This window comes from Fukomys damarensis, unplaced genomic scaffold, assembly GCF_012274545.1.
Source record: "Fukomys damarensis isolate Sample0158 unplaced genomic scaffold, DMR_v1.0_HiC HiC_scaffold_4, whole genome shotgun sequence".
NCBI lineage: Eukaryota > Metazoa > Chordata > Mammalia > Rodentia > Bathyergidae > Fukomys > Fukomys damarensis.
The window spans coordinates 44,199,744-44,226,063 of record NW_022900916.1 but is presented as its reverse complement, the minus strand read 5'-3'; the positions used below and the strand labels follow the sequence as shown (position 1 = coordinate 44,226,063).

Here is a 26,320-nt window from a genome sequence, read left to right as displayed (position 1 = left end):
ACACACACACACACACACACACACACATATATATAAATTGAATTTTGGGAAACTTTAATGGTGCTGCCAACTTTGGAAAAAGTCATCCCAATTTACTGTGTTGACTTGGTATTGTACAGAAATGTTAATTTATTTTTATTTTTTTTCCATGTGTACAGGGGTAACACATTGCACTAAATATGTAAGGTCATATCTACGTGCATTTGATTACAGAAACTAATAAAGTATTCTATAAATAATGAAAAAAAGAATAAGATAAGACTATAAGAGCGAGAAGCAATTTAAATATGTTCAGGGACCATTTTCATCTCCAGAATTAAGGATTATTTTGATGTTACATCATTGCCTTTTCTCTTTTACTTTCCTTTTTACTTTTATTTTAGGATTCCCTATTTTTAATGTTCATATAGAGATTTCTTTAACTGAAATACCGAATAGTTTCTTTGGTGTGAAAAACTATAATAGTACACAGGATCCTAATGAGATAATTAATAATATGAAATAGGAAGTAAAGGGTTAAAGGTGTAAGGAAAGTGGGAAGGGTGGGGAAAAGGTAATAAGGGAGAGGAAAAAAAAACATGAGAAACTGAAAAAATGGAAATAAAGTGCTTGTAAATGGGGAGGGGAGGAGGGGGTGAAGGGAGGGCAGGGACAAGGGGAAAAATGAGAATCAAGACCTATTATGTAAATGTACAGAATCCCAATGATGAATGTAACTGTATTGTATACCTAGATTGTACCAATAACCTCAATAAAAAGAAAAGGAAAAAAAATCCAGAAAGACTTTACAATTTGATATTAAAATTTAATTCTGCATACAAAAAGCACATCAAAAATACTAAGCTTTTATTGAATTAAATGTAAGATTTTCTGGAAAGTGAGAAAGTCTGCTTATTTATTAAAATAAAACTCTTACAAATCATGAGAGATTATGATCCAATTTGCTAATTGTTAGATGTCTGGTACATTACAAATCTTTTCCTCATTAGTAAAGTGTTCCATACAGTTTTTTAGATTAAGCTTTAAATCTTAAGGTATATAAGTGAAACATACTTCAGTCTAAAAAAAATCTAGATATCCTTTGCATTAAATTATAGTTACTAATTTTTTTCTTCAGATACTCAATATTTTTTTTTAAAAAGCAAGATTTGAAATGAAGATTATAAGACATGGCATAAAAATGAAACTTCTTACTATGTAAACAACAAGAACTTCTAATCAGTCTGTCAGCCAGGACATAATCTAAGCAGGTCACAAGAAACAGACTGACCCTAGAGATACTTCCCAAACATGCCAATTGAAAATACTTTCTCTGCAATGTTTAACATGTCACTTATCACATCTCTCAAGTTTCTGTTATCTTGCTTCGATTCTAGCAGTTCCTTTAATTCTGAATTATCTATAGGGAGACCAACCAACACAAATAACTCAGCATTGTTTATTTATTTAACAAAGGTTTGCACTGAAAACAATCAGCATTAAGGTTCTTGCTGCTAAAACACTAGAAATACAAGATTTCGTACTGAATCTTTATCTCAAGGAAGTGCTTCACAAAACAAGAGGTTTCAGTTATGCATTTCTTAGGCTTTGGGGGATTGTGAAATGCAAAGCATTACACACTTTGTCTATGTGGCATTCTACTTAGTTCAATAAAGCAGAGGTTCAGTAAACTAGAGAAAAATGAAATGATCAAAAAATTATTAAGGCCACTGAGGAAAGACTGATAAAGTCAATGAGAAAGATTGATAAATTGGGTCCTTACTGTGTGGTTATAAAATACTCCTACCTACTACTCTCCTAGGGAACCCTCCTATGGTAGACTGTGTTTTCTAAAAATACAGTATCTTTCATCTCACATGTGATTTTTTGCATTTATTCCATTGATAAATGGAGCCTATGGCCTCTCCCCTTGCATCTGTAACTAGGATGAAAGTGTTGGTAAGGGACTTCCTAGGCCAAGTCACAAAACAGTACTCATCTGATTCTCTTGGGATGCTCTCTGTTGGAACAGCACAACCATGCTGTGACAAAGCCCACATAATCCTGGAAAGACCCTTGTGGAAATGCACCAAGGTTCTAGCCCGTTACCCTAGCTTATAGGCTGAACCAAGGAGTCACCTATATAAACAAGAGAACTTGAGATAGATTCTGCAGAATCCACAGGACACTGTGTAGAGCAGAGAAAAGCTACTCACACTCAATTATGCACAAATTACAGATTGATGAGCCAAATAAATGACTGATGTTTTACACCATTGCATTTTGAGGCAGTTTGTTACACAGCAATAGTAACTAGAGTACTTCTTATACTTCAATACTTAAAAATGTTTTCAAATATATTTTCAGACTCTTCTTGCAACTAGAATTCTAATACCGGGAACTATAAAGTCTGAAGATAGCTAATATTATTTGTGTATTATAATATAATAGTAAGCCATTTGCTATATATTTGCTCATGGTTTCTGACTTGTTGGCCACCTTGCAGGTGCCCTTACACAAGATTGAGAGACTGAAATGAGCAGAGGGCATCTTTCTGTCCTCTTGGCTCCTATGGATGAGCAAAGATATAGAGATCACGATATTTCAGCAAGTTTCTGTATCTAGTACTGGTATTTTAGAACTAAAAGCTATAGCTTCTCATTCTAGCTTCCCAGTCCACAAGGACTTCTTGTGAGTGTGGGCTCTTAGTCTTACTGCCTTGTATGCCTTTCTCTTTACAATACCTAGAATGTCTTCTTGTTCCACACAATAATTAAGCAGCCTATAACAGAAGTGTTTAGATGTTGTTGTGATCATCCACTCATTATTTTTTAAGTATCTTCTCTTTCATCCACTGCTGCAGTAACTTCCAAACACATCTTCCTCTTGTCCTTCCCTTACTCATTCTCAATACTGCAGCCAAATAAATATTTTAGAAGCATAAAGCTAATCGTATTGTGGGTTGTTTTAACCTTTTATCACACAATGATTTCTCTGGTTGAGGCGGATTCAAATATCACAAGATGTTTTACCCACACCTGTGCTTTGGGCAAATGTCAGCAAGATCTTTAAGAATTAATCAAAAGAATGTGCCTTTTTAGCGTTAATAACCAATGCTTAAAAAGCAAAAGCTTCAAGAACTTTCTCTGATTCTCACTTCTACTTTGATCACACCTTTTTACCATGGCTGAATGGGCTCTAAAATATCAATCCTATTCTACCATTCACATAGCTTTATGTACAAACACACACACACACACACACACACACACACACACACCTTCTACTATGCCAGAACCCTTGACAGGTGTTAAAGATACATTGGTAAAAGAAACACATCAGAACAGGCCCAAGACAAGAAAGATCTTCCTGAGAGAGCTGAAGGAAGTTCTGCGGTTGTACATTTCTCAGGGAGATAACAGCCATGAGATGAGACGGAAAAGATACATGGAGGGGATATTCGTGCAGGGCTTGTTCATCCTGTGCCAATGTCACCAAGAACCAGACTGAGAAGAAATGAACTCAAGATTATTGGAACCAAATATAGTGTGCCTAGGTAGTCATGCCTGGCAACAGCCTAGAATAATCTTCAGTTAATCAAAACTGGGAGTGGTGTCACAGAAGACTCATGAGTCTCCGGCCGGAAGTGGGAATCCCAGGGTGTATGAATTTGTCACCCCATCAGGTGGTGCACATTATCAATCAACATAAAACAGGAAGGCACTATCAGACCACACCAATAAACTAAACTGGAGGGCAGGGACAAGGGGAAGAAATGAGAACCAAGACCTGTCATGTAAAGGTACAGGATCCCAAAGATGAATGTAACTATTGTATACCTAAAATGTACCAATAAACTCAATGAGGAAAATAAAAACTAAATATACTGGAGGGTTGCAACCTCTTAACCTAACAATTCAGGACTCTTCTTGCTAGCTTTGTAATTCTTGCTAGGTAACAAAAATTAAGAATGACTGTTAAAAGAAACTGGATAGAGGGAGTGACTGTATTCGCTATCTGTGACTGACACATATTGCTCCAGAACAGCCAGGTATTCTCATTGGATCCTTTCTATGAAACTCAGGTCTTCTAAATGAGGTTACCTTGCAAGCAGTCAACAAATAAATATAACTATTGAGGGCCAGGGATTTAGCTCAGTGGTGCCACTGCCTGCCTTGCTAAGCGCAAAGTCCTGAGTTTGATCCCCAGTACCAAAAAAAAAAAAAAATGCAACTCACTGTTTAAAAATCTAATATTGTATAAAATAAAGGGTAATATTTTGCATAACTGTGTAAATTGTACACAGCATCTAAGAAGAAATAAATTCTACCAGGTATTGAAGATTTCTATATTTGTCATGATAACTTTCCATCAGGAGGTAGTAAATTGTTTTTGCTAGAGTATATATATTTTGGGGTGATTTTTAAAGAAAAGTGTGCTGAGCAAGGAATGGCTATCTTCAACTCTCAAAAAAGTCCCAGATGACCTGGCTATGCCCCAAAATAAGTAACTGTCCTAAGAGGCAGTTTGTAAATCAGGCAAGTCCCAAATTGTATCAAGTATTTTGGGTGCCTTGAAGAAATCAAGCTGTATTCCTAAAATGTACCAATAAACTCAAAGAGAAAGAAAAAAGAAATCAAATTTCAATTATCAAGTCTTCACATCTTAGGTAACATTTAGCTTCCTAAGGAGTATTTTTCTCTTCTGTAACCAAAGGATCGGTGTGGTCTTTTCATCTCTACATCCACTTTACCATTGCCGTTACTGAGCTGATGCATCTATGGCTTGTTTGAGCAGCATGGATCTTTGATATATATCTTCCAAAGGTATCCAATAGATTAGGAAAAAAACTAAAGCTAAAATCTCATTAGCTTTCACTAAATTTCAGGCAAAAATGTTATTGCAAAAGAGGGAATAATATTAATGTCTCTAAGCATCTACTAATTGTCAGGCATTTTTCTTATATTATCATGTTAACCTTTATAACCATCTTATGAGTTACTGTTATTCATCTTTTATGGAGAAAAAAAAACCCAGCTATTGTGTTGTACAACCAATCACACTATTTCTAGTGTGGAAACTTGGACAACACAAACACCTTATTTATATTATCTGGAAGAGGCCAAAAGAGGTGGAAAAGATCTGGAAGCTATGAACATTAAGTCTACCAGAAGTTAGACCAGGGCTCCATACTTTGTCTTGAAAGCCAAGTTCACCCACATTGTGTTTTTGCAAATAAACTTGTATTAGAACACAGAAATGTGCATTCATTCACACATTGCCTGTGGCTGCCTCCACATCACAAAGGTAGAAATGAGCATCTGTGACACCCCTGAACTGCAAAACCCAAAATATTTATTATCTGGTCCTTTACAGAAGAAAAAAAAATGCTGAACCATGGTAGACCCTTAGGCTTATAACTATACCTCACTTACTTATCCCTATGCACTACCACCACCACCTTTATTTCTGAAATTTCTGCAGTAAAAAATTTTATTGAGAACCAGTGCAGCATTTGATTTTATCTAGTTTTATTCAAGTTTACTGGCATTTCCTTCTACATCACCACCATCAACACTGACATCAGATCAACACAGTTTATCACTCATTCTTAGGATACAGCCCAAAGCCATTAGTTACACTGACAGCTCAACAGATTTCCTTTTCCCCAAGAGTCTAGTTCCCCCATTTTTACTCAATCTGGCTACTCTCGCAAACCGGGGGGCAGCTTCCAAATTGTGGGTGGAAACAATGGGACAAACTATATTTTCTAAATAATTGTGTTATATTTTAAAACTATAATAGAGCTTTTTTTGTTTTAAAAAGGGTTATTGATCTCCCTATATTATTTGTGACAGGTAAGACCAAACCCTTAAACAGTTTCGATTCTTTTCAAAGAGCACCAAGTTGTTTTGTCGATTGCCATGCACTCGCTCCATGGATAAAATCTGCCTATCAAAGGCAGAAGCAGTTTCACACATGTGGATACAAGCACAGTCTGTGAAAGTCAGACAGGTGATTGATTTACATCTTTAAAAGCATGGGTATTTCCCACAAGGAAGCAAACAACAAATTCCTATTAAAATTCAGTATTTTTATAACAGTTTGAGATATAATTCACATATTTTACAGTTCACACGAAGTATATAATTCAATGGATTTTAGCATAGAGCACGGAGTCATGCCATCCTTACTGTGATCAACGCTGCGATATTTTCATTACCTTCAGAAAGAGACACTATGCTCGCTCCTTAGCAATCAATCCATTTACTCCCAACCAGAAGTAACCTCTAATCCACTCTCCTTATACACGGATCTGCTTGTTCTGGCATTTCATTAGTGAAATCATACAATAGGTGGTCTTTTGTGTCTTGTTCCTTTCGCTTTGCATGTTTGTAACATTCATCTATGTTCTAGCATGTATTGGTCCCTTATTTTTTATTGCTTGATAATATTGTAAAGATATAATATATTTTGTTTATTCATTTATTTGTCAATAAGCACTTGAGTTACATCAATTTCTGGCTATTGTGAATAATGATACTAATAAACATTTGTGTACAAGTTTCTGTGTAGACATGCTATCACTGATCTTGGTTATGCACCAGCCCTGTTGGAAAATTTCAATGCTTTTGCATTCTCATTAGCACTTGTTATTATTTTTTATTATAGCCATTCTACTGGGTATAAAGTGTACCTCACTGTAGTTTGCTTCGTGTTTCCTGATGGTTGATGGTGTTAGGAATCTTCCCACGTCTATTGACTTTTTGTGTGTCTTTGGAGAACTGTCAATTAAAATCTTTTTGTCCATTTTAAAATTGGGTTATATGCAGTGGGAAACAGGAAAGGCTAAAGGTGTAAGGGAAAGCGGGAAGGGTAGGGGAAAGGCATTAAGGGAAAAGAAAAAAATATGAGAAAATGAAAAAATGGAAATAAAGTGCTTGGAAATAGGGAAGGGAGGAGCGGGTGAAGGGAAGGCAAGGATAAGGGGAAAAAATGAGAACCAAGACCTGTCATGTAAAGGTACAAGATCCCAATGATGAATGTAACTGTACTGTATACCTAAAATGTACCAATAAACTCAAAGAGAGAAAAAAAGTTGGGTTATATATCTTTTTATTGTTGAGTTTTAACAGTTCTTTGTATATTATAGATACATGTTCCTCCCAGACCAGGTACATGATTTATAAAAATGCTTTCTCAGTCTGTGGGTTGTCTTTCTGTTTTCATGACAGTGACCTTGGGAGCATAACATTTTTTAGTTTTCATTATGTACAATTAATTCTTTCATTTGCTGCTTTTGTTTTTATTGCCCTTTAAGAAATCATTGCACAATACAAGGCCATGAAGATATATGATAATATTTTCTTCTAAGATTTTTATAGTGTTAGGCAAATATAAGATTTAGATATTAAGTCCATTTTTATATTTATTATATTTGTATGTTGTTTTATATTAGTATGAGGTAAGGGTCCAATTTAATTATTTTCTTTTTGGTACTGGGGATCAAACTCAGGTTCTTATGCTTGCAAGGCAGCTGGTGGAACCACTGACCTAAATCCCCAGCCCTAATTATTTATATGTAGATATTCCAAACACCATTTGATGAGAAAGATTATTTCTCCCCACTGAATTTTCTTAGCACCCTTTTAGAAAAGCAGTTAACCAAAATGTAAGTGCTATCTCTGGACTCTCAATTATATTACTATTTTATTCTTTTTAAAGCTATTGAAATTATTTTTCTGAATATCATTTTTAGTTCATTTATTGATATTTTATAGAAAGACAATAAAACTGTATGTCACTTTTGTATTCTGTATCTTTGCTGAGTTTATTAATTTTTGGGTGGGTTTTTTTGTTTGTTTAGCTTTTTGTTTTTTTTTTTAGACAGGGTCTCACTGTGTAATTGAGACTGACCTGGAACTCACTATGTAGCCCAGGCTGGTTTCAAACTCACAGCAATCCTCCTGCCTCAGCCTCCCTAGTGCTGGAATTACAGGTGTGCGCCACCACACCCGGCTAAGTTTATTAATTGTAGTGTTTTGTTTTGAGTATGCCTTTGGATTTACTATAGATTGCTTTTAGATTTTCATACCTAAGATCATATTATCTGTAAACAAGATTTTATTTCTTTTTTTCCAATCCACAGGAATTTTATTCTCTGGCCTCTGGCCCTACCTCAATCCTCTAGTACAGGTTGAATAGTAGTGACAAGAACAGACATCCTTGTCTTGTTTCTGAAGTTAAGAGAAACTAATTCAGTCTTTCACCATTAAGTGATACAGCTGTGGGTTTTCATAGACATATTTTATGAGGTTAAGAAAGTGCCCTTTTGTTCCTAGTTTGTTGAGTGTTTCTATCATGAAAGGATGTTGGATTTTGTTAAATCCTTTTTATGCACGTAATGAAGGGTTCATGTAGATTGTGATTTTTATCTCATTTCTTCTCTTTGCCGAACACTTGAGAAGTTTTCTACAAAGTCATTTACTAAATACATCATAACTTTTAAAAAGGTATAAAATAGTATTTTTGTAAAAGTTTGTAGATATGTAATCTAAAGGTTTGAAAACTATTAAGACATAACTATATGAGGTGTTTTTTCTAACCGAAACATTAAAATTCCATTTGCTGACTAGGAAAATATATTCTTATAAGACAAGTGATACAATAAATTAATAAATAGTATAATCACTTCTACAAACATATGGAAAAATACATGGTAGAAGTATTATTAAAGTTCTCTGTTAATTACTGTCATCTCTTATTCCAAATGTTTTCATTTTAAAATAGAAATTTATATTTCTAAAACACCACTGTACTGTCTTAATCAAAATATATCATGTTTTATACTTTATAAAATAGCATATTAACAAGCTTGTTTGTCCCACAAATGTTGAGAACTCTGTTGCCTGGGAAGATAAGACAAAAAATCTAATTGCCAATTATAATTTGATTGTGCTCTGTGTAGTATATAAAATGCCTTCTGCTTTAATTCGCTCCAATATTGGACCATAGATCTCTTTGGAAAAGGGGCCCATCAGACCTCTGGCTTCAATTTCACCTGAAAGAAAATAAATGTGTAATTATTAGTTTGAATGTGGTAGTAAAGGTTCATTTTTCCAGTAAGAATCTCTACAGAGAAAGGATATCCCAGCAGCAATCTCAGAGGCAACAAATTGTGGGAGGACTGGGCATTATAATTTTAAATAGCTGCTTAAATGTCCTCTACTAAATAATTATCTAGTGCTCTATAAGAGAAAGGGTTAGTTTGGGCTTAAAAGTACAGCTGAACTTAAAGACAGTGACAAAAAATTTGTACATTTAACTGCACTAATTCCTACCAGAAGGAACTGAATCCAATCTGATTATTTGGGCACAAGACCTGTTAGGATGGTTTAAATTAGGTCTAGGCACTTTCTTTAAGGGGTATGCTGACTCCGTGATTCCCCCAAAACTCAGTAGGTAATTTAATTTCACATTACTTAATATGATATCATAAATATTTTTCTCCTTGTTTCATTTACATGCTGTGGGGTTTTTTTTCACTCCCTTCATTCACAAGGGCCAAGTGAGGTATTGCTTTCATAGATAATTCTTACTGGATGTACAGGTATATGCATCTTGTACATCATGTACACCATCAAAAGTTAATGGCTTGACATGATTTTTTCAATAGTGTGAAAGCAATATTCTCTCACTATAAATTGCGCTTGGAGTTTTGATCTTTTCCCAGGCCGTTAATATGCCAGATGATACTCTCCACAGTGCGGGGCAGCAGCAGAGGTAAGCCACAGCTCCCAGTCGGTGATGAGATCACGAGAGGATCACCTACAGTCTACATCAGTTGTGTCCAACCTGTGGCCTGCAGGCTGCGTGCAGTCCTGGACGGGTAGCAATGCAACCTCACAAACATCAACTTCACCGTATTTTGTGATTTTTTTATGACTCAACTACAAGATGCTGGAGTACAATTCTGTAAGCCGCAAGGAAATGCTGTTCAGGGGTGCGGGCATAGTGTAGTGCTTACTCAGTCCAGTTGAAACCCAGATAGTCAGACTTTCCATGGACTTGTGTGACCATGGCAACTAAAACACAGCAACCTACCTACATGTGTGTGCCTCTAAAGACAAGCTTTCATTGTTTTAAGCAAACATGTAAGTTTTCTTATTTAATTACTAAACTTGGGCTTTTGTCTTACAAGTACTAATTAAAATATTTTTTAAATGAGGTTTTGTTATTCATATACCTTAACTATACTATCTATTTTATATGTGGCCAAAATAATTTCTCTTCACTCAGTGAGGCCCAGGCAAGCCAAATATTTGGGTATCAAGGTGTATAAGCAACTGTGTTGCTAAGTTATGAGGTTCAGTGGATTAGATGTATTCAATGCATTTAACTTAAGATAATTTTAAAGTACCATGAATTTATTGTGATGCAACCCCTTTGTATGTTGTGGAGCATTTAGAATCTGCAATATTTATTTACTGATAATATGTTGAGATACGAAAATTAACAAGACACGGCCCATATTGTTAAGGATCTATAAGTAAAGATTTTCTGTTATTTCAGAGCTATTCCCCCCCAAAATAATAAATGAGGCAGGAAAGAATGGAGTTAACATTCCCCACAGGCCTCTCTATGTGGACATGGGACAGCTTCACATGCTATTTCACGGAAGTGACACGATGTCATTAGGAGTTAGAGATGACAATATCCACTTTCAAGATGAGGACACTGGCTCAGAGGTGCTCAGTGACTTGCACCTCATCACCATTCAGCTCTCTTGTGACTAAGCTGGGTGGAAATCAGGTCCAACTCTGTTCAATTCAAGGCTATCTCCAGGCCAGGTATCTTCAAAAATGGTTCACTCTGAAGCAACGTCAGTGTTATGGTTAAGATTCATTATTTGATGTCCAGGCATCAGACGACCTGACGTATAGTCATGGAGACAGGCTCAGGCCTCAGGTGAATAGAACTTACCATCAAGCAACATTTTGGCCGCCATTGCTGTGGGTAACCCCACAGTTTTAGCCATTGCTGAAAAGCCATTGAAGTCTCCATAAACAACAAGATCAATAGTTTTACTCTCTAAATGTCCAGAAGGATGCCTGATACCAAAACTGTCTCTCATCACAATCATATCTTTTTCTTCGGGGCCTTAAAATAAAACAAGACATTTTAAAATGGCACTATCGTTATAACACAAATATTGCATTTCATCTCCTGACCCTGTCCCTCTGCTCTCAAAAATTTCCCTTCCCAATATAAATGGTCACTAGAAAGCCATCTACACTTCTTTTAAGGTCAAATGCCAAGTGAAAAACATTACAGGAATTAAAAGTTTGACCATATCTCTTGGTCTAGGGCAGTATCACCAAAGCCCGAATGCAGTTACAAGTTCATAGCTATAAAGGTCACACAGCTGCTCCCAGAAATGCTCCTCTGGCATTTCTCTAATAAACTGAAAGCAAAAATAAGGTGTTTTGTTTTTCTTTTCCATGGTACCCAAGTTTACTCCCCAATCCCCACACCTACCTCCAGGACTGGAAATTGAACCCAACACTTCCTGCATGCTAGGCAAATGCTCTAGCGCTGTGCAACATGTCCTGCCTTTTAAATTTTTGTTTTGAGAAAGAGTCTTGCTAAGTTGCCCAGGCTAGTTTTGAATTTTGAATCCTTCTGCTTCAGCCTCCTGAAGAGCTAGGATTACAGGTGTGCACCACCTCACTTGGCCCCAAGTTCATTTTTTCCTAGTAAGTTTCATAGTTTTCCAGCTGTGTCCAGCCTCTTGGCTCCAGCTCCACAATCTAATCTTTTGTTTGTACTGACTCCATCTTCTGGCCCTTTTTCAGGGATATTTTGCCAACCCCCATAGCCTACCATAGGAGAGTTTCAAAGCCAAATGCTTGGACAGAGCATCCACAATGGACTCCTCCTGTGGAACTTGTTCATCTCCAAGCAAACCCAACCTGAAAAGCACAAGAGGAAGCTGCATTAGTCAAGTCCTGCATGTTTTCTCATTAAAGAGGCAGCAAAGGGCCCGTGGGATTTTTTTTTTTAATTTTTATTTGTATTAGTACATGTTTGCTAATGATCACATTCATTGTAGTACACTGAGATTCCAACTAACTCCAGAAAGAAAAGCTATCTTCAAGAAATCACATAGTAATAAATGCTAGAGAGGCCTCCAGAATAAAAGGACTCTTGTACATAGTTGGTGGGATATAAATTAGTACAGCAACTATGGAAATCAGTATAGATATTCACCAAAAAAAAAAAAAAACAAAACTAGAAATCCCATTTGACCCAGCTATTCCCTTTCTAAGTATCTTCCCCAAAGAGTTAGGGATATCATATTTTAGTGATGCACGGATAGCCATGTTTATATCAGCACAACTTATAATAGCTAAATCTTCGAAGCAGCCCATATGTCCATCAATAGATGAATCAATAAAGAAAATGTATTTATAAATATTCAAATACTATTCTGCCCTAAAGAAGGATAAATTTGAGTCATCTGTAGGAAAATGAATGCATCTTGAAACTATACTATTGAGTGAAATAAATCGGAAACACAAGCTTAAATATCACACATTTTCTCTTGTTTGAAAAACTCAAACGATAAAGGAGTAAAATAAAAGATAGATAATAGAAAACAAGCAGGGGAGAAGGAAAGGAATGACAAAAGAATTAAGATACACAGAATTCTGTATGGAAAGGGCAGGTATCATAAGATAATTGTCCAAGTTCTAAGAATATAGTAAATTGTGAAATAACACAAATAGCAATGTTTTTACCTTCAGAATTGACCTGAAACTCCCCCGGCACGGCTCCTTGAGGCCGAGCAGACAGGATGCCTTGTAAACCCACATTGTTACAAAGCTTTAGAAGATCAATATACAAATTAGCTGTACAGCAGTCACATGAATTAATGCTCTAAAGAAATTGAGAGAATACTCAGAATTTCCTACAGGAAAACAGAAATATTCCACTTTGTTCAGAACCTGAGTGGAGAAATGCTTGAAAATAGTGTTTTCCAGATTATACATGTCATTGAGTCCCTCCCTTCATCTACTTTTTAATCCCACACAGAGGTGGCACATGTCACTCTCACTACTGCAGGTCAATCTGAGAGCAGCTGGTTAATCAAAGACAGATGTAAAAATTTCCATTGTATTTTGACCTTCCTTTGACTAGAAAGGACCGTGCAATCATTGATCCAATAAACTTCAGATTGGGTGGCGGATGCCTACCCTTCAGCAGCTTCCAGCTGGGTACTGTCCCCTCCCAGTTTCTTAAGGGCAGCTTTCTTAAGTGAACCACAGGTAGAGGAGCGCGGAATCCCAACTAGATCACACAGCAGTTGCTTCTGGTTAGGAAAATAAAGACAAAAGATTCTAAATTCCTAATAAAATAAGAAATAAATTAGCTGAGAATTCATCCTGTTAAGACACTGTACTTAAATGCACCTCAAATGATTAAATTTAAAAACAATTCGGAAGAGCAAATTTTAACACATACACATGCAAACACATGCATGCATATTTACACACCAACATATGCACAGTATTCCAGAATGGTATTTCAGCCATCAAAAACTCTAAACAGAGGCAATCCTAGCATATTTCTTGCCTTCTTATTTCCTCTCCATCACTTTTTCACCCATTCTCCCTCATTCTCCAGCAGTCAATTTCGGACAGGCTAAAGTGGAAGAGGCTTATTGCCATGACTGCCAATAGAAACCAGAATTTTGTTATAGATTTAAGAGACAGGAAAGACCTTGCTGGTAATATAATCTCAGAGAAACACTAAACAATGGCTACTGCTTTTTCTACTTTTTGAACAAGACTGTTTTTCCACATTCCCAAAGGGAAAACTATGCTCTAGATCAGGGGTCACAAATTGGCTCACAGGCCAAATATGGATCACCATTTTTTAAAAATAAAAAGTTATATGGGGGGGAAATTAGCTCAGTGATTCCACTGCCTGCTTCACAAGAGCAAGGTCCCAAGTTTGATCCCCATTACCAAAAAAAAAAAAAAATTAAATAAAAAAAAATAAAAGTCATATTAAAATATAGCCACGCTCACTTTTTCATGTATTGTCTACAGCAGGACTGAGCAGTTCGACAAGAGGGCATGACTCATAAAGTCTAAAATATGTACAATATTGTCCTTTATTTAAAAAGGTCACCAACCGCTCTTCTGCACTGTAACTACCATTATCCTAGTGTTACCACTAAAAACACCTGAGCCAATCTTTCCAACTTACTGCCTCAACCCCAGCATCTCTATGCAAATATTTACTCACTCCTGTTCAACAAGTAAATTTATGTTAAGTAAAACTTAAACTGTAAAGGCTCGCAGACACACAAAATAAATGAATTTAAAATATTGGTCCTTTTCTCCTTATGACACTTTTTAAAAAAATTCTGTGGAAATAGAGTCACATTGGTTTAAGTTGAGTAACAAGCTGGTAACAAGTGTTAGTAAAAGCTGTCCTTTATATTCAGTTCCAAGTCTCCAAAATTCTCCCAACCAAAAACCCTAAGATTTGGAAATAACAGAGATAAAGTCATATTCAGAAATTTGAACTCAAATTATTTATCCTTACGCATATACATAGTCGATGAGAGGATTAGTAGGATCAGGAGTTTATTTCTGTGATATACCAGTGTCTCTCCTGGATTACTGTCTTCAGAATGCCCAAGTGACTCCTGTCATCACTTACACAATTCCAAGATGCCAGAGTCAAGGTGGAGAGTGAGGACATCTCTCCTCAGGACTCAGGAAGCAAGCCAGTGGGACAAGTTAGTGCAGGAAATAGACCTGTTGTGTCAGTCCCTTGCCCTCTCCATCCTCCAGTACCAGGGAAGGGAAAACAGACTTTCGGGTTAGAATTAACTTCCTGTATCCGGTACGGAAGGGATCACAGCTGACCGTTTCAGAAGACATTCTGAAAAGCAGCAGAGAGCATGTCATTTCACAGTCACTCACCCAGGTAAGAGAGCTGGCCTCAGATTGAAGGGTGGGATATGCTTCTCTGTTTATGAGACCCAATTTTACAAGTCCATTCAAAGCTTTGGAATATCCCTGAATCAAGAATTAATAAGATATATATGAGACATTTTCCCTAAAGAAGAAGAGATTTTAAGCTTTTTTTAAGCAGGACCTGTTGTGATAACTAATTTAGAAAGCCAGCTGAAAATAGTCACTTGTATTATTGATATAGATACAATTTCTCAAAATAAGGTCAATAGTGACATAACAATTTCACCAGTTTATATAAGAGAAGAGATCTGGCAAAACTTGGGTCTTCACTTCTGTTTCTGGGTACCATGTGAGTGGCATTTTCAGGCAGCCTAAGGGCAAATGTATTCACAAGCTATGTACTGCCAATTCAGCAGAATGTTATTTAATAGACGAGTCAGCTTTGCTCTTTCTTATAATGGAAGGGGAAGTTTTTAAAGCTGATAATCCCTTCTAATTAAGAGCCACTACCTTATATGAGGTTTATAAGGGAGCAGGAAAAGAGGTAAGAGTCAGAGATAATTCTAAAATGTAGATATGAACACATGACCACCCAGATAAAAATTCTTGTGGGAGACACCTAAATATGCACAAGAAAATGTATATATATATATATATATATATATATGAACTTATATGTATAATAAAAATATAGGAATAAAAAGGACTTAGACATACAGAAATAAGACAAAGCACTGACCAAGTTCTGCATGGGATTTAGCTCAATGGCACCAAGCCTGCCTTGCAAATGCAAGGTCCTGAGTCCAATCCCTGATACCAAAAAAAAAAAAAAAAAAAAAAAAAAAAAAAAAAAAAAAAAAAAAAAAAAAGAAAGAAAAGGACTATCTTTACTCATACGGTATTTTTTTCAGGTATCCCATTTCACACATGAACACCATCCCCAGGGCCCACAATTCCTGGCACCTAATTCAGGCAGTGGAGGGGACAAGGAGCACCCTACATGCAGAAGTGATAATGTTAGGTAGTGTGGTATGGACAGCCGCACTGAAAAGAGGGCCTGGAGCAGGCCCACATGCATGAAGCACATATTGGGGTAAAGTTCCAGACAAAGGTGACAGCTACTTAAAGATAAGAGACAGAAAGCTGAAAGTATAAGGAAATAAAGGGTCACCACTGGCAGGCCTATAGATCCTACATCTTCCAGAAAACAGATAATACAGTAAGTGGATACTGGGTAACACACAAATCACGTCTGTGCCACTAGCCAGGAATCTTCATACACACAGATCTGAAATCAGACCTCTGATTGTGAGAGATATATGTATTTTAGGTAGTATATCATTGCAATGGGTCCAATAGTGTCCTCTGCAAATTCATGGCAACCCCAAGTCTCAGACTATGACCTTATTGGGATACTTTGAGATAGACTATAGTTAAGAAACTCAATATCAAATCAACCTGGATTTATGATGAAGCCTAAATCCAATGACTCAGTCCTAAGAAGAGGAGAGAGAACACAATGAGATAAGGTGATATAAAGATGGAGCAGAGATCACACTGATGTGACCACAGACTAAGCTTCTGGAAGGCACCAACTTGCCCACACCTTGATTTCTGTACTTCTGAAATGTGACAGAAGAAAGTCCTGTTGTTTGAAACCATCCAGTTTGTGATAGTTTGCTATGCTAGAAACTTTTCCATGTGTTGTCTTGATTTGATAATATTTGAAACTGTTCTTTTGTAATCATAAATGTGCGGTGGACATTTGCATTTGTATTTCAGTCCTTAACGCTGTGCTTAAGGAAGTTGTTTTTTGGGTTTGTTTTGGGGCAGCCCTTATCACCCTGTCACTTTCCCAGCCCCAGGCTCTGCATTTCCAATGATACTGACTCCATCTCCAGCCCTAGAAATGTGTAATATAGGCCAAAGCTAAATGGCATCTTTCCACTGACTTCAGGAATAAATCACCAGTTAATGATAAAAAATAATATTTTTTAACACTTGGAAAGATACAGTTTTTCATTCCAACTAAATTTGAGCTTAATGAATTTAACGGGCTATAGGAGGCTAAGATGCTGCCACCATCCCCGTGTGGACTTTAGACCTCAGTGACTACCGGGGGAAAAAGGCTGAGAGACAAAGAGAAATGACCCAAAGAGCCCTGGGGAGGTCACTTGATCCCCAAATCTCACTGCTTCTAAAACTGACCTCCTGTCTGCCCCACCACATCTAATAAGTCAACAAAGTGACTTCTGGTATTTTGAGTTGGGTCTCCTAAAACATTCAAACAAAGGATTCCTAAGAAAAGTGTCCTCAACTTGCATTAGCACCTTAAATTTTTTTGATCACTAAGGAAAATTAAGTGTAAACATTGCTTACATAAAAAAATGGCAACATGTTTAAACTAAAATACAGCTGCTTACCTTGTACCTCAGTGTTCCCCGCACCACAGTGTGAGCTGATGGAATGCCGTAAATCTCGGAGTACCTGGTACTGTCTCTGTTGGGATAGCCTTCCAGGTTCAGTCCCGGGAAGAAATCCACAGATGTGACAGAGTCCAGAAAAGAGACGCCTCCTGCAACATTCACGACCTGGGGAAGGTTCGAAAGGCACAGGAGGTCATAGATTTTTGTTCTCCTGGGAGCTTATTTATACCAGTGACACAAAACAAACCAAAAGAGGTTTTTAAAAATTAGCAAAACCGCCATAAGCAGCATCTCATAGTCAAGGTGTTTCACTGCTAAAATTTATAAGACTTCTTCCCAAGCTTTCAAATCTCAAAAAGTATTCAGTTTTTTTTTTTCAATATAAGGTCTTCCTTTCCGTTCTTACCCCTGGATAAAATAGTACTGAATTAGTTTGTTTTTAAAAATAAATAATAAGCTAAAAGAAACATATTTGTATTTAAATAGTTTCTATGGTCAAATAGAAATGACAATATTTTCTCCCCCCAATAGCCTCCCTGCTCTCTTTACTGGGGTTTGAACTCAGGGGCTCTTCACTGAGCTACTTCCCTAGCCCCTTTTACCTTTTTTACCTTTTTTTTTTTTTTTTTTTTTAGAGAGGGTCTAGCTAAGTCACTAAATTGGCCCGGTTGAGCTCAAATTTTCAGTCTTCCTGACTCAACCTTCCGCAGTGTTGGGATTACAGCCACGCATCACAACCCAGCCCTTTCTCCCTCTCTTTTCTCTACTCCTACATCTCTTCTGAACTCCACATCAGGCACTAGACTTGCACATTTCATTCACACACCCAGCATTTATGGCACACTTACTACATACTTGAGGGATGGCAAAAATTGGTGGAAAAACAAGAATAGTGTTGAATACCTTGCAATTCCTGACTTCTTTTCACTCTTATTCACTGAACAAGCAATTCCTGAATGTCTACCACTTGCCAGGAACTGTGATAGAGGAACTATAAAGAGTCAAAGTTTCCAGTGCATTTCAGGATGATGAAGGGCAGAACAGGAGACATCTTGCTTCACAAGAAAAACAATGCCAACAGCATACAGTGAAACTCAAATAAGCACAACCTCTAATCTTAATGCTAATGAGAAGTTAAATCACTGATTCCCAAGCTCTCTTGTTATCTCATCTGTTCTCTTGTCCATACTACTCCTCCAGCACACTCAAAATGGAGTGGTTTTTGTCTTTAGTTTTAATTAAAGGATTAAATTTTGTTGTTGTTGTTGTGTGAGGTTTGTGATTGTCCTTGATATAATGGAAAACATTCAGGTCTGAGAATGTTGGAATTTGTTCTGGTTGCACTGCTGGAAATAATCTCTGACGGCACTCTAAAGCTGCACCAAGTGATACCACGGGAGGTTGCCATTAAGGAACTAAAGGCAGATTCAGAGGAATTTTCCCAAAGGAATGTTGGTTTAAATTCAGTAATTCCTAGAGTGTATTTGTGGATGGGTTCCACATGTGCCTTGGCATGAGGGAGATGGAAACTCATTTACACCTGGCCAAAGTCCCACAAGGTGAAGGGTTATGTTATCCCCAGTATCAGGACGGGCAGGGCCCACAGCCCTGACAGCGTAGATCTGAAGGATGTGGGGATGTTTTCCATTTAAGGATCCTGTAGCCCCTCCTGGCTGTCACATAGACATTTCCAGAGAGATCATTTCTGTACTTCCTTCAAACAAGTTTCTTATAATTGTATTTTGATTTTTTTTAGGCAATGAAAGAGGTAAATGCTATCTTTTAGGGTCTCCACACCCATCTGACTTCTATAGTTTACAGAAATTCTAAATTCTTGCTTGCTTATTTCAAGGTCAGGACAATTTTTAAAAAGACATATTAATAAAAACCACAATATTCCAGCGCTTTACTAGCCAGAAAAAAAAAATCAGCTAGTTTATAAGTCTTTCATGAAATTCTTGTGAAGAAAATCAGGAAATGTAAACCAAATGGTAATGATTCATTTAGAAGGACTGACAGTAAGCTATGCAACCTGATCCAAAAATTACAAGGTGGATAATCATTACCATTTGACATCAATTCAAAGTTGTATTGCTAGTCACATACCATGAGTTAAATAATAAACTTTATCATCATCTTTAATATTAGCAATGACTTGGACGAAGACAGAAGGATAAACTTATCTCTTTTGTGGAGAATATCTATTCCTTCCTGTTTTCACAATGCTCACATCCAAGACTCACTCCTGGCAGAACAAATGCTCATTATGCACAGCTGTTGCAGGTTTTTCTACATGCAAGTCTTCCAATCTCCCTCTCTCCCTCTCCCTCTCTCTCTCTCTCTCTCTTTCTCTCCCCCCCCCACACACCTCTCAATCACTGAGAATCACAATCACTTTCATGTTTTAGAAAAAAATATTCAAATAACCACAAAAAGCTTGATCAGTAGAGTAGTAACAAGGAATTTAAGACAAGATATATATATTTATTTATATGTTCATTTATTCAGGCCCCTCTGTCTACGAGGTGCCGTGTGCACCTTATCTCTAATTCATCCAATAACACATTTTTTGATGTAGAAACTGAAGCTGAGTGAACCAACCTGGAGGCTCATTTGAGCCAAGTCCAACTAACAGCAGTGCTCAGTGTGTCTACCTAATACCATGCCACCTTCACAGACTATTAACTGTGCTGATTTCCAGAGCGGTAAGAGCAGTATTTTGGCAGGGATACTGACCCAGTAGAGCAGCCCATAAAGCATACCAGTACCAAAAGAATGACTGGAACTAAGACAAGCTAAACCACTGTCTTCAGATATGCAGAAGGAAATCAAATTATTAGGGATCAGATTAGAAGTGAGAAATAACTGGCCGGGACTTCCTGCACGGATACAGGACAATGGGATACACCCTAACTCATAGGTTACTCTCTAACTGCCAAAAAAGTTTAAGGCTTCAATTTAAGCAGAAGTTAGTTAGAAGTCACTTGGCTACCTGTTAGGATTCTACCAGCTATTTCAGGGCTGAACTTTGACAGAGTGATGGTAGCAGAGCGGGTGGAGGGACAAGGGTAGAAGAGAGATTTCAAGAAGTTTAACAGTGTAGCTTGGGGGACAGACTGATACTCTTGAGCTGCTGAGTGAATAGTACAAAACCCAGTATATTCTTAGTCACAGACAATCGCTTTGATTAAGGTCAGACAAAAGAGTGGCGAACAGAGGCTGGAGTGGTCTGGAAAAGCACTGTGTGCAATGGGAAACTTGAGCAGGACCTTGAATAGAGTATCATTTTGGCAAAGGAAAGAGAAACATAATGTTTTCTCTTCAAACGCTCCATAGTGTCAGAGAAATGTAAAAAGCACTCCTTTTTCCAAAGGTAGTTCAGATTGAAAGGGTAAAACTTCGAATTCAACAAATATGACTTCTGCTACCTGAAAATAACCTCTCCCTTTTGCTGAGCTCTCATGACCATTAATTTCTAACGGTCAATATGCTGTTCAACAGAAAGCAATCTACGTGACCTCATGGGGTCAAGAAATTTGCATACAAAGTGTGCTGAAGATACAGAACAATGGGAACCGGCATCCACTTTTAGGGGGTGAAACATATAAATTGGAATACTTATATTGTAAAAAAAAAAGTTGGGCAGAATCTAATAAAGTTAAACTTCAAAATAAAACAAAAACTCTGCAAAGCACGTACAGTTGTCCTCTTCAGACAAGGAGCCTGAAGTTCACATCGTCGGTGATGACAGAGCTGGACACAAAGCCAGGCCTACAAGCATGAAACCCCTTGCTCTTTCTAATAGGCTTCATTCCACTGACTCTTTTGTGGCCTCCTGGGAATAATCTGGCCCAAATTCAGCAGGAACTTTTCCAACCTTCACATATTAGTTTATAACGAACCTAGGCCATTCTCTTTTCCAAGGTTGCAAAAGTGGAAGGACAGACACATCAGGAGACAGGCTACAGCATGTGAAAGAATGTGTGCTTGGTAGACTGAGATTCTAGCGCGACTCTTCATGATTCATGAAATTGGAGCGTACAGAAAACAGCAGTGCTCACATTACACATCCGGGGACTGATGTCCAGGGCATTTTACAATTTGCTTGGCCTTTGACGACACTGTGAGGGATGCCAGCTTTTAGATGCAGCTTTCCGGTGTTAACCTAAAGCATCCTGCTTGTTTAGTAGTGTTTTAAGTTGTGGGTCCTCTGATCATTAAATTATTTGTTCTCAAATTCAGCTCTTCATTGGGGAGACTTTATGTATTTAAAAGGATTTTTAAAGAAATATGTTGCATGTTATTATCAGCAATGGTCTCTCATGCCTATGATACACAGCAGAGCTCACAGACTTGGCTGCACATGGAATCATCAGGAGAATTTACAAAGTATGAATGCCTGGGCCCCATTTCCAAAGATTCTAACTTGCTGGCATTTGAGGATTTTAAAAATCTCCCCAAGTAATGATAGTGATTTATTCCAGAGTCTACCTTTTCTGACATAAAGCAATCTGGAAAAAGAAGAAAAAGAAGCTTTGGGGTCAGTTAGAAATGGGTTTGAGTCCCAGCTGATGACTTTGGACGGTCATAGTTTTCTTATTATAAAATGGTGAAAGTAATGCTCAATTCAGACAGTTCTCATGCTGTGTCACACAGCAGCTGGGAAAGAGATTTCATTCTCTTTCCCTCACAAAAATAAAAAAACAAAAACAAAAACAAAACAAAACCTCCATTCTAAGAGCCACCCTCATCCAGCTGTGAGCTTTCAGAGGTTGAAAACTTCCCTCAGTGCAACAGCCTCTGGTGTCCCTTCCAAAGTCCAGTGTGTGGCAGGTACATAGTGAGTGTTTTGCTGAAATGCACTGAAAGATAACCAGTACTCCCGTATGTAGAGAAGAGGTGTATATTTTCTGAAACAACCTGCAAGAAGCCAAAGAGGGAGGGATGAGGAAAGGCTTTGCTGGAAAGCATGAGAGCACCCTAAAAAGGACAGAGGATCTATTCTAGCAAGGAGGAGATAGTGGGGGTGGGCAGCATGGCCATTCCTAGAGGATCTTTGCATCAGGGAGAGAGTTTTGATTTTGTTAAGCAGTTACTGCAGGTCTGTTTCTCTTCAGCCTCCATGATGCTACCTCACCTTTCCATTGAGCAGGTAGGTGGCAGGCTGCATTATGTTCATCAAAACTCCCACAGGACTCCAGCTGAATTTGTATCTCAAAGGATTATCCGAGTGTTCAGGGGCCGGAAGCCCACCACAGTAAGAAGAGTAAGATTCAACCTGCAAGTTTAAAAAGAAATCAATAAATTAGGGAGGATTCACTATAAGCTGGGGAAAATGCTTATTTAAATCATTGAGGACAATTATATAAATGGGAACATTTGTGGTAGTCTTTAATGTTACCACAGTTTTCAAACATATATCCTTAATGCCAAAACTAGTTCGTTACCTCAGAGTAATATTAATACATATTACACATATGTTACTCTGAGCAAGAAAGAAAACACCTGTAGAGCTAATGATTAACATTTTTCTTATTTAAAAATTCAACATGAGTTCAATTCTTCTGAATCAGTTCCACCATGATAAAGCCAAAACATTAAAACAGCATCTATTTATCTAAAAACTGGTTGCAATTTAATGTACAAATACTGCTTTACTCTAGGTATATATGTGCAGTTGCAGAATTCTATTTGAAAATTATAATCCAAGAATGAGTTGTAATAAATCAAAAATCCTTTATCGAAATTATAGAAAGATTATTTCTGTACTCAAGAAGCGAGACCTCTTAACGTTTTCCTAAATGGACTTTTTGGATACAGATGGGGCTCACCATGGCTCCCACTTGTCTGGCCTTATCAATTGTATCCATTGCCAACATATGATCAAGACCAGGGTCCAATCCCAACTCGCCAATGATCGTGATTCCAGCCTCTTCCACACTGGCACGGGTTGGAAAGTGGAAAATGGAAATCAGATAGAGCACAAAAACAACATACTGAGCCACGTCTTTGTTGGAAACGATTGACACTTACCTCTTTTCCAGTTCTTTTAGTGCTGGTGAGATGTAACTCGCTGTGATCATGTTAACTTTGTTACTGATACACGCCTTGGCCACAATAGGATGCAGCACATATGGCAATAAGCTGGAAAAGAGAAACAGACTAAGCAGAAACTCTTTTCCAACCTGTCCTTCCAATGTACCTTGAAGTGCAGTGAATCTCAGGCTTAAGTCACGGATATAATTAAATGATTCTCTCAGCAATGACCAAGGACTCTGTAAACTACAGAATAATTCAGTCTGTCATATCTAAAGGCCTCCTCAATAAGCGGCACTTAACTTTTCCACATTTTTCCATCAATTTTTTTCACACATTACACATGAACCACGGAAGTTACTGTCGTTCTCTATTAAAAGCCTGTTCCTTTGAGCTCTGGATCCTCAGTCATACTGTACCTTCCACTTGGAGTGCTTATCAACCCCCAGATCAGACCCTCTTTTAAGAAAGGATGGATAGAAAAGGACAAGGGGATGAATCTCTCGTGATAGGGAAGGGTTCCAAGAGAACAAGGGCAAGGAATGAGAAGGCGTGGAAGGGGACCTAGGCAGAGTAAAACTATGCCATGTACAGGAACCTGAAAACCTCAATGAGTGCACACAGGACATACCGTAGGATGAGCTAAGATTAATAACATCAACCAGAAGAAAAATAGGGAGAGGGGAATTAGAGGAAGGAAAGAGGGGAGAGGAAAGGAAAGTGGATGAAAAAAGAAACACACTGTAGTAGGTACATGTACCCACTCCCCAAGATGACTGCACTGCAAACATACTGATAAAAGAAAATAAAAAGAATGGCTGAATAGTTATTTTCCTCCGAGTAGTTTTGCCAAATTTCCCCAAAGCCAGATCTTCCTCTGCAACCATCCTATTATTTTTATAAAATTTAATGGAATCTATTCCATGGATCCTTTTATCTCCACGGTTTCCTTTCTTGGGTTTCCTACTAAAAACAGAGCTGCTGTTCTTTTACCTCCACATTTCCCAAGTGGCTGCCTGGAAGAGTCAAACTAGACCAAGTGGCTCATGTGACCTTAAAGAGTAAACTAAAAACAAGCTATGGAGAAATAGGCTTAATATTACAAACAAGTATACAGGCTATCAAAATGGTTAAGAGCATGGTGAACAAGAAAGTGAGCAGCAACCAAAACTTAACTTTCATTGGGTTTTTCACAAGTCTGGCTTTGGTATTTTAATTTTCATAAATGTTGATATAAATGAGTACATCCATATTCTATCTGGGGAATGATAAATCACCTTACAAGACACACAACAACATTTACATTCTGCAGTAGCCCATTATAGATTATTCCTTGATGTCTCTCCAAAGTCGTAGATAGGGCATTGCGGGGGAGGTAATGGGATTATAGGGGAGTGATACTCATCAATAGATTAGTCCATTGATGAGCTTATAGCTGAAAGTGATTTGGGAGGTGAAGCCTGATTGGAGGAGGTGGGTTGCTGGGATTGTGAACTGGAAGGGTGCATCTCCTGCCCTCCTCCCCTGAGCTCCCTCTCTGCTGCTCACTGTTATGTCCTGAGCTGTTTCTCCTCCGCCATAACCTCTGCCGTTCTGCCCTGTCTTGAAGCCAGCTAACTACGAACTGAAACCTCTGCGAACTGTGAGCCGAAATAATAAATCTTTCCTCCTTTAAGCTGTGGGTGTCAGGTATTCTGTCTCAACACCTGAGTGCTGAGTAAGTGACTGACACTGTGTATTTCATAAAGCAATCTATATAATACCAAGGAAAAATCAATACTAGCTTGTAAAAGTATCACACTATGTCACCATACTTTTCATATTCATCACACATACTTGTATGTGGTGTGATAACAAGAATTCTTTCTGTTTTAAATACTCAGAAGAGTAGAATATTTGAGTTTGAATCAGAATTTCTTTTCATAAATATATTGATGCCATGCAGGATATTATACATTAGTTAACTTTTGCTGAATAAAAATTAATTTACATAAAGTCTCTAAATTGAGAAACAATAAGTGTCCAGGTGAATATATATTTAGTGTATGTGCTGCCAAAGTGAGCACATATATATATCTAAAGATATCAAGAAATATAAAATTTTCCACCTATACTTACAATTGCCTTTCATTTAATCTGTTTTCCAAGCCTGTGATTTAAACTGTAGATCACAGAATTTCCTCCAAATATACCACTTGAATCTTGCCTAATGATGAAAGATATTAAGTAATCACTATAAATGAGCAGCTAATTTTCTTCCTCTCGTTTTGGAAAAATTATATTCTAAAAAAAGATGACTATTCTCATCCTTAACCTTTCAAAACCAAGTTTAAGTATAAAATTAACCTCATATATCTCTGTAAGTAGAAGTCAGATATCCATTATTTTTAGGTATGGGGGTTGAATCCAGGACCTTGCAAATTCTGACCCTAACCCCCAAGATTCTTTTTATTTTTTTGTTTTGAGACAGGTTTTCCTAACTGGCTAAGTTGCCCAGGATGGGCTTGAACTTGTGACTCTCCAACTCCAGCCTCCCAGAGTACTGGGATTACAGGTATGTGCCACCATGCCCAGCTCTGGATCTATGTTTTTGTTTAATAGCAATAATTACTATATGTCAAGATTCGCTCCCATGATAAGACTTAAAATGTTCATACAGCTAAGAGTCTACTCGTTTCATTTAAGCCTTTTGTGTTCAAAGCACAAAGTAAACATCAAAATATGTGAAACATGAGTACTGCATGAATTCTACTCTTAGGTTTAAGATCACCAGAAAGCGCATACATAATCATGAAAATGCACATAGCACGATTCAAAACAGCCAAAATTTAGGAACAACCTAAATATTAGTCAAAAATCAAATGAATAACAATGACACATTCGTAT

At 37.4% G+C, this 26,320-nt stretch overlaps 1 protein-coding gene across 3 annotated transcripts in view; it reads right to left on the bottom strand.

The window, feature by feature from the left end:
• Nucleotides 1-8,390: 8,390 nt before the first annotated feature.
• Aass (aminoadipate-semialdehyde synthase) overlaps nt 8,391-26,320 on the bottom strand; it is a 64,591-nt gene continuing 46,661 nt past the window's right edge. For 2 of the 3 annotated variants that reach the window (XM_010635347.3, XM_010635348.3), the window contains exons 16-24: nt 23,432-23,542; nt 23,230-23,338; nt 22,536-22,676; nt 17,396-17,563; nt 14,979-15,074; nt 13,236-13,351; nt 11,863-11,951; nt 10,963-11,139; nt 8,391-9,040 (exon numbers count right to left, since the gene is read on the bottom strand). In XM_010635347.3, coding sequence (XP_010633649.1) covers nt 8,922-9,040; nt 10,963-11,139; nt 11,863-11,951; nt 13,236-13,351; nt 14,979-15,074; nt 17,396-17,563; nt 22,536-22,676; nt 23,230-23,338; nt 23,432-23,542 — 1,126 coding nt within the window. In that variant the 3' untranslated portion in view covers nt 8,391-8,921. The remainder of the gene's footprint in view (nt 9,041-10,962; nt 11,140-11,862; nt 11,952-13,235; nt 13,352-14,978; nt 15,075-17,395; nt 17,564-22,535; nt 22,677-23,229; nt 23,339-23,431; nt 23,543-26,320) is intronic. The other variant, XM_010635349.3, reaches the window with a different exon arrangement.